The following is a 9,894-nucleotide window of genomic DNA, read 5'->3' on the forward strand; positions in this document are numbered from 1 at the left end:
CACTAATGGAGAGGGAGGAGCCAATAACATGACCACCTCCCCCCTTGGCAAAAAGAAAAAATTATATAGGTAAGAAGACAAAAAGAAAATAGCTGGCAGTGAGGGCCTGGTCCGGGCCCCCTGGCGTGTCCAGGCCCAGGTAATTAGTTCCCGCCCCCTCTCTCGGCGGCCCTGCTGGTATGCCAACTGTGTACTTGGACAGGTACACCATCACTTACACTACTCCCAAGGACACTGCAATTATACTTCTCAACCATGCACAAACTTGTTCATACACTATGTTACTACTTATTTGCTTCATTGCTCATTCCTCAAATTTACCGTAGCTGTAGATGCACTACCTGGGAGTCTGATTCACCTCACAAAACATGGCCTTGGGACAACTTTCCTTTTCTTTCTCTCACCAAAAATAAATGCATATTTAAACAAGTAACCTTAGTATATAACGGAAGTATAAAAAAACATTAATCAAAAAAGTACAGTAAAAATGCTCAAATATTTGACATCTTTATAAATATCCACTACTCATCTTTTATAAGAATAACACAACCCAGCTTTCAAATACAAGTCACCTCAAAGTTCTGTGCCTTGTACATGCAACCTCATGACTTTATTTGTTCTCTGCACTTGTTGGGGACTTCTAATTTTCTTAAATTTCAAGGTATAGGTATATTATCCCATATATATTCCTTTAATGTAGCTACTGACACCCTATGTCTACAATGTGTTGTCTTGTTTCCCTCTTGCTGGAAAAAATGGACACACCAGAACGTGCTGTGGATCATTGATCCCTATCAGATAGGTAGTACTTGTATACACATGTGCCTATACATAATGCCGGATAAATCTGCATGTACACAAAAGAACCCATTTTTCAGTGTTTTCAAGAGCCTTGTATTATGTTGATGCTCCAAATATGCTCTAAAGTGCTTTACGTAAGGGCTTTTTCTAGGCACATTAATTAAGTACGAGACTTTAGAAAAATGTAGGTAATGCTTGAGCGTTACTTAAGATATTAATTAAGGCACTGTCATTATTTCACAAGATCTACACATGCACAGACTGGATTATTTAAGTAGTGCTCTTGAGTTCCTTAAATAATCAGTTCTACTTAGAGATGCTCAGGCTCGGTTCCTCGAGAACTGAACACACCCGAATTTAGCATATCCAAGTACTGAGCTCGGTACTTTCGCACTTTTCTGGAATCGAAAACGAGGCAAACGTCATTGTTACGTCCTCGGATCTCGCTAGTTTGAAAATCTATAAATACCGCCATCCACGGCGATCTAGCGCCATTTGAAAGAGGGACACAGAAGGGGTAGCACAGTGTGTAGAGCAGTTGGGCAGTAACATAGATATAATTGAAAGAGGAGGGGGTAGCAGTGTTCAACAAAGTCTGCAGTGACATTCAGGAGAGCTCCATTGCTAATTCTCATTGCTGAAAAATACAAATACTAGTGCTGGCAGGTTTGGTGTAATTCTGCAGTCACATTCTACTGTGTTATATAGGTAACACACAAAGAAGAGAGCTCCATTGTTAATTCTCATTGCAGAAAAATACAAATACTAGTCCTGACAGGCTTGGTGTAATTCTGCAGTCACATTCTACTGTGTTATATAGGTAACACACAAAGAGGAGAGCTCCATTGCTAATTGTCATTGTTAAAATACAAATACTAGGGCTGGCAGGCTTGTCTTCTGAATTTGCAGTCAAATTGTACGGTGCTATATAGGTTACACACAAAGAGGAGAGCTCCATTGTAAAATTGCTAATTGCCATTGCTGAAATAGAAATTATAGGGCAGGCTGGCTTGGTCTAAATCTGCATTTACATTTTACTGTGCCATAGCTCACTCAGAAACAGGAGAGGTGGCAGGGTTCAGTGCTGAAACAGAAATTGTAATAATAGGGCTGTCGGTGTTCTTAAAAGTATCCAGTGACATTCTACTGTTCCATAGCTCATACAGAAACAGGAGTGGTGACATTGTTGTCACTCTCCAGTCTCAGTCATGATGATACTAATCCCTCTACCTCATGTGCTAAAGCCTATGTTCAAGTGCATGGTGGTTTTAAGTCAGGGAAACAAAAATGTAAATAAAAAGCTTGTACCGTTTTGAAGAAAATAAAACCTCTCTAATAAAGCTGAACGTTTACTGTAGAAAAACATAAAATTGCCAAGATGCCATTCTAACCAAAATATTACCAAGCAAACCAGCATCAGGTAGCTCTTTCTCTTAGCTAGATTTCAGCACCTGCAATCTACACTGTCATCATATTCACTCTCATCATTGTGTACATCTTCCTCACCATCACAGAAGTCTGTGTACTTTAATGTAATTGCCGATAATGGCCTTCCTCATGGAATTTGTAGTTCATTTTATGGCAGAGCTGTCACGATTTTTGGGCAATTCTTTTACACCAGCCCAAATGTCAAAATGTTGTGCTGACTCATCTGCATCACCACTGGGTGTCTTGGAAAAATTATTTTTCTCATAGATGTAGTTGGCAGAGAAATTGAAGGAGGAGACGTCGTTGTGTCCTGTACCACTTAAGCTGTAGTCTGCTGACCAGGAGCTCATTGCATCTCTTGTGATTTGGGACAGTGGGAAATAAAGACATAGCTCTTAAACCTAGGATCAAGTACAGTTGGCAAAATGTAGTGATCTGATTTCAATATGTTGATAACTCTTAGATCCTGGCGAAGCAAATTAAGTACTTAATCTACAATTACAATATAGTTAGCGGATTTGCTTTATTTCATTTCCTCCTTCAATTTCTCTAGCTGCTTCTCAAAAAGTCTAATTACAGGAATCACTTCACTCAAGCTAACCGTGTCTGCACTCTCTTCATAGGTGACTACTTTGCTGGACTAAAGTACATTCCCCCTCAAATTCATTCTTCTTGCAGCTGCTGCATTCTCCTACATGCTGTTGCACAATCCCGAAAATGACCGTAAATATTTCCGGACACAGACAGCATCTCCTGCATGTCATTGTAATTTTTAAAAAAATTCTGTACCACCAAGTTGATTGTGTGAGCAAAACAGGGAATGTGATGGAATTCCCCCCGCTGTAATGCTCTAACAATATTGGTGGCGTTATCAGAAATCACATATCCTCAGTAGAGTCCAAGCAGGATAAGCCATTTTGCAATGACATCCCTTAGTTTTTCAAACAGGTTGTCAGCGGTATTACCTCTGACCTGCGCCTTGTCTCGTCTCTGATAACCACCACAACACTCCTGCATTCAAGACTTCTCCCGTGCTGCTCACCACTTATTGAATTCCCTACCATGCTCAATCAGACTTTCCCACAGCTTTCAAATCTTTAGATGCTCTTAGAAAATTCATCCATTTTTTAGAGATGACCTTATCCTCGATAACACTATTCACACTGATGCACCCTCACATTTATCCCAATCTCCACTCGCTCCTCTTGTTTCAGCTGTGCCCTCTTTCCTTTAGAATTAGAATGTAAGCTCTCTAATGAGCAGGGTCCTCCATACCCTTTGTTTTCATGTCTCCATTCATTTTGTCTGTCCTTCGGTTCTTGTTTTACGTATGTCTTGTTTTATGTATGTCCTTGTCTTCCCTACTGTACTGCGCTGTGGATCACTGTGGTGCCTTACAAATCTACAACAATAATAATAATAATATGCCTCTTAGTGAAGCAGATGATACACTCAGAGTAGCCTGTCTCAGAAAAATGTGACGTAGGTACATGCTGCTGCTGTTCCTGGTGAAGGCGAATCACCAACCCAGTGGGCTGTCACAGTCATATAATCTTTAGTTTGGCCAGGTTCTCTTGTCCACATATCTGTGGTTAAGTGTACAGTGGGTAGAATGGCGTTTTGTAGCCCAATAATTACATTTTTACGAACCGTCTGGTAGAAGTGAGGAATAGCTTTTTTAAGCAAAATGGTGTCGTGATGGAATTTGGTAACAGGGACACAAGACCAAGTAATTGTCTAACCGCAGCTGCATTAATAGTGGATATTGGACGCAGATCTAATACTAGCATCGTTGCCATGTGATCCGCTTTGCGACTGGGTGACAGCTTTCAATCTTGCTAAGGATTGTTTAACAGTCAATTGTTGTAAACTATTAGTAGTCTTCTTCTTTGTCTGCTTCTGGTTTGAAGATCCACCCCCAGCAGCAGCAGCAGCAGCAGTGGGCCTAACGCACAAGGATTCTTCTGAGGAGTCCTGGATAGGGGAGGAGTCATCTTACATTAGCAACTTGGAAGCAGGGCTAACTCCGATCACTTGTGAGGATATTGATGATGAAAGTGTTGGGGGTGTAGAATGCAGGTGCTGGGATATAGATGACAGAAGGGAACTAGCTGATGCTGGACTGTTTGTTGTTATTTTTTTTGCATAAATTTCTGATTTTCCCAAGAGCTCTCCATGAACTCGCTTCAAATGGCGTAACATGGATGAGGATCCTAGATGGTTAAGGTCCCTACCTCTACTGACTGTTGCTTTACAAACGCTACAAATGGCTAGACAACTGTTGTCAGGATTTGGGTAAAAATAATTCCACACATAAGAGGTGGATTTTTTGGTCTTATGTCCAGGCATGACAATGGCCTTCTTCTTAATATGTGCCAGAACTGCTGCAGTCTTTGTTTGAAAGTGTATGAAAATAATATTGTGACCTGTGAGTTGGTGAATATTGACTGCAAATGACTTGACATTAGTGTTATTGAGGTTAATAATAATGTAGGAACAAAAAAAAGAGCAAAAGTATGTGATTTTAGCAATTTTTCTAAAAAATTCAGATCCAAAACCAAAACACACGAGGGCTGTTTTGCCAAAACCAAAACACAAAGCTAATCCAGATCCAAAACCACTTCACGGGGGTCAGTGAGCATCTCTAGTTCTACTGCATGTGTAGAAATTTTTAAGAAACAGCAGTGTATTACTTAAAGAGAAGATCAGATCTGCACATTTGCAGAAATGATTTCCTCTCTCCCCTTAGCGTTCAAAGAGAAGATCTATGATGTCCCATTGCAGCGGTTACTTCAGTAGCTCACTGTTGTGACTGCTGACCTTCACATGCCCTTTGTGCTCCCCAGTATGCATTGTGATTGGCTTTTTGGAGTGCAAAATACAATAGTGCTCAGTGAGGACCCGAATCGCCCCTCTGGCACTATATTGCCTGACCCACTGCACTGCACTCTGCACTCATATGAAAATAATGTTTATCAGCCCTCTCTTATTTGCACAACACATACAAAGAGTGGGCATCAAGAACTGGAGGAAAGTAAGACACACATTGAAATGTATTTCTGTTAGCAATATTATTTACTTATCTTTTTTACATATTTCTTTCAGGCATCATGATACCACTTATGATATTGACTATAAATCCCCTTGTCAGTATTCAGCATCTCCTGTAAGTATTTATGTTTACCTAAATATTTTTTATATTTGTTAAAAATTACCAAATACACATTTATATTCCTGTGATTAAAGTCTTGAGGTGTTGCATTTCCTTCACATTTTATGTTTATGATAGACTGTTCTTGTCTATGGATATAGTATAGTAATGTAGAAACTATTCAAGGAGGAGGAAAGTTCAGGGAGATTGATGGATTTCTGTATGGTGATACTAAATTAGAGGGATAGGTAAGGTATTAGAAGAATTTAATGTGAGAGTACAGTATGTATGCAGTGTTCAGTACAAAGTTTAAAGTTATGTGGAATATTTATGAATAACAGATAACTGCCTGTCCCTCACTATATTTAAATGGTTTTTATAAACATGGATCTTACAACTAAGGCAGTGGGAGTATATTAATTTATCCTACCAGATATAGAAACCAATCTCATAGTCCTAAAGTGATCACTTAAATACTGTGTAATTTTTTATTACCAATGACAAAGTATTTTCGATGGGGCTTGAGCACCCTTTCACCATTAGTCTCATTACTTACCAGTCTGCTTTACAACGTTCCCTCTAAGGTGCGGGCCGCGCGGCCATGTACCATTTTTCAGCCCTTCAGATCCAAAAGACTTGCTGTCACTTCCACTGGTACTACATCATGCAGCAATCATCCATATCTATTAACACTAAGCTGTCTGACACCATGGGGTCATCCTCCTGTAGTGACCACTGGTATGGTCTGTTAGTGTTTGTAAATATTTAGTTCAGTAGTACACAAGCTTCGATAATTCATCCAGGAGTATATTTCCTTACATGTTATGTTTTGTTTTGTTTTTTGAGCACTTCATAAATTTCCGCAATTCAGTCAAGCATGTAGTATATGTGATAAGTGACAAGCATGTACCACTTTTCATTAATTTGGACTTAGCTTGGTCCATTTATCACATTTCTAAGCACTTTAATAAAAAAAACCAATAAAAACAACTGCTTCATATCTAAAATATAAAAAGTAAGCTAAGATCAATGTATTTTTTTGTTAGCGTTGGATATGTAGGATTTGTGTTAAAGCTTTGTCATTAGCAATTGTTGTAGGACTAATAGTCAGAGTGACTTTATATAATTCCATTTTATTACCATATGAGTCATTTAAATTAACGTGTAAAACATAAAAGTGCAAAACTCGCTTCCTGTGCCCTCTGGCGTCCCGGCCGTCACCTTGACGACCGGGACGTAATTTCCAGTTCCTCAACGGCCGGACGCTTCTCCTCTGGCGCTGCGTCCCGGCGGTACTGGTAGCCGGGCACATGCGCGCAAAATAACACCGCCTGTGGGCTGATTAATTTAATTAGTACTAGGGGCTGTGTGAGACTCAGAGCTAGGCTCTGATTGGTGGCCTTTGGTATTTAGGGCAGTGAGGTCTGCAGCCTCACTGCCGGTTATAGCGTTCTGTCCTCAGTTCTGCTGCCTGCTTGTTCTCACTCGGCTTGGTTATTATTATCTTTTGATTGAACTCCCGTGTATGACCTTTGCTTGTTCCTGGACCACTGAACCTACGCTTCTGACCCCGACCATTTGCCTGAATACCGGATCCTGCTCCTCCGCTAGTGCACCTGACCTTTCGCTTGTCCCTGGATTTCGAACCTGTGCTTGTGACCTCTGACCTTGGTTTTCCTGGCCGCTACTGTCTGCCAATCACTCCACACCTGGGTTCTCCTTAAGTCAGTATACGTTACACGACCCCCTGTCGGCCCGTGGCCAAGTCTGTCCCCACCACTAGGGGCTCCAGCGAACACCGGGCCTTCAGGCCAGACCCCGAGTTTCATTGTACTGGCTTGGGAGTTCCTAACAAACTGCCATGAAAATGCTCTTCTGTGTTATCACGTGCCTTCTACTGTGAAACAGTAACAGGTTTTATAGGGAAGTACTTGAATTTGTTAAAAAAGCTATTGCGAAGTTAAAGAAAAAGGTTGCAGGCTAGTGCAGTGACTTTTTTTTCAATCAGTTTTTTAAAATGAGCAAAGCAGCATATCAAACTGTTCATTATATGTGCAAAAGGACTCAGCAATTGGATTTTGTGCCATAATTCTATTGGGAAGCATTTTGCACCTTACAGTTCTTTGTGAAGCCACATTTCTTGATCTGCTCCGACCAATGTAATAAGGATTCACGCACATAAAAGTGACATGTATAATATATTCCCGATAATACACTTACTTTTATGATTAATTTAAGCCATAAATTAAGATAAACTGAGCAGTATTTTAAGATAACAATGGAAAGTTTTAATGAACAAAGGGGGTTGTTCTAAAGTATTAGTAGTATGTAAGTACCCTTTTTCTATGCACAATCTAATTTAGGTGTTTGTCAGTTTGTAGCTGCATTGGCGCACATACAACTTGGCGGTTATGCACTTTTTGTTGTTTTGTAAATAACCATTATTATCTGGGCCCGGGGGATTGTAGTCGATCAATCAGTCAGCTTTCTAAAATGAGCAAAGCAGCATATTAAGCTGTTGCTCAGTATACTATAAATCTTGCTAACTTTTAGGATCAGAAGGGAGATCCTGGTGCCGAGTGCGGGGGGCGTGGCTGCGCGGTTTGTGTCATTACCCCCCTCCCCCATTTTCACAAATGCCACGATTCATTGAATAATACAGCCAGGAGTGGGGCTAGGTTGACATGATTCGTTGTGAACGTTATTAGGACCTGCCCCTACCCACTTCACAGTGGAAGTGTCTAGATGTGGGAGGTAACACTGCTCTCCCAGAAGAACTTCTAGAAATTTGGGAGGCTCACAAAAATTTTGGGAGAGTAGGCGACTATGCTATAGAAAAGCATACGTTTAGCAAACATATTCTTTAGAATTGTCTATACAGTCATGCTGAGCTGTGTCCTCTTTTGAGACAAGCAACACATTATTTTTTTTTATGTGTTGTTTATTATGTAAATTATTCTTAGGGAAAATGGTAGTTTCTCCAGAGCATATCCTTAGGTTTTTATGTAGCTAACATAGTAAATAACCAATGTGCCTGAAACATGAAACACTTGAGGTAGACGATGGGGGAAATCTATTAAATGCAGATTTTGATAATATCTCCTATTTTTAGTAAACCAGTGAAATTAGTGAGATTTCCTATTAATTTTAATATATATATTCAGTATATTTCAATGGGAGCAGAAAGCCATAAAAATGCACAACCAACTGAAATTAATGGGAGAATGTTCCATTTAATTAAGTAAAAAAATATGATACTATTGTGTAACTTCAAACATTAGCATGTCCTGTCAGCCAGGGCACACTGGAACAGTCCTGTAGTAGTATTACATTGCTTTGCTGCTAATGCCTTTTTTCCCCCAATGGGGGAAAAAAATGAGCTTTTCCCATTCATTTCTGTGAGTAATGCATTTTAACAAGCTTTCTGCGCCCATTGAAAAGGAATTGTCTATTTAAATGAATGAGAAAGTTGTTGATATTTCAGGGTAAAATCAACCAAAATTGTCTACATTTGAAGACAACCTATTTAATAATTTAATACCCTTTTAAATCTATTTAATATCAGGTGAGGTTACAAATGGGTTAACAATTTATTTATTGCTATGTTGGGAGGTTGGTTTTTATTTCTGAACCAAATCGTCCATTGTTAGATTTCCCCTTATTAAAGGGGATGTTTGAAAAACAATATCTTTCAGTTTATAATGATTTTACTCTTTTTGTCATATTAACTATCTCTCTTTTTGGCAGCATATTTATAAGAATTAACTATTTATTGATGCTTTACAAGTTGCCCATTACCGTACTTTAATGTTGTTTTTTATGTGTTTAAGCTATATTTATATATTTCTGTTTGTGTAATGCAGAAAGTTCCAGTAGTTCCAGACTACTCTTCAGCCTACAAGAAATGTCAATCACAGTTTATGGATACATCAGACTACAGGAGGCATGGTAGAAATACCTGGCAAGATGAAAGTGGCATATATGCCAATAGTGAAATAAAGCATAGTGTGTTCCTTCCTACCTGCCCCATCACACCACATCTGTGAAGATAAAACCTCATACAAGTTTGTCATCCACCCATCTGCAAACATGTCTCATTCTACAATTTTAACAGACTCGTAAATAAAAATAAATGTATACTTGAACTGGTCTATTCCCAGAATGTTCGTGAAATGCTAGTCAATAGCAACTAATACCCAACACTTGGAAGAGTATTGATAGATAGAACAGGAAGGGATACAGCACTGCATACTGTTAATTTAAAACTTTTCACCCTTGGATGAAATTAGAGATGAACCAAAACCTATATTCTATTTGGCCAAATATTAAGGCGTCTATTTATTAAAGGTGATAAGCTCTAAATCCTGTGAAAATGCGATTTTCCCAGGATTTAGGGCTTCTCCCTATTAACCAATGCCCCCACCCGGTAAAGGCTATTGCCTGCTATCACAGGCGGGTAGCCGCCACCGGGGGACCTCTTGCGAAGCATGGAGCAGCCTATTTACCAAGGACAG

General features: G+C 39.5%; 1 protein-coding gene across 1 annotated transcript in view; it reads left to right on the forward strand.

Moving 5' to 3' along the window:
• CFAP95 (cilia and flagella associated protein 95) overlaps nucleotides 1–9,690 on the forward strand; it is a 43,557-nt gene extending 33,867 nt beyond the window's left edge. The window contains exons 5-6 of the mRNA XM_075191726.1: nucleotides 5,335–5,395; nucleotides 9,244–9,690. Of these exons, the coding sequence (XP_075047827.1) occupies nucleotides 5,335–5,395; nucleotides 9,244–9,426 (244 nt within the window). The 3' untranslated portion in view covers nucleotides 9,427–9,690. The remainder of the gene's footprint in view (nucleotides 1–5,334; nucleotides 5,396–9,243) is intronic.
• The last annotated feature ends 204 nt before the right edge of the window (nucleotides 9,691–9,894 follow it).

This window comes from Mixophyes fleayi, chromosome 1 (genome assembly GCF_038048845.1).
Source record: "Mixophyes fleayi isolate aMixFle1 chromosome 1, aMixFle1.hap1, whole genome shotgun sequence".
Lineage (NCBI taxonomy): Eukaryota > Metazoa > Chordata > Amphibia > Anura > Limnodynastidae > Mixophyes > Mixophyes fleayi.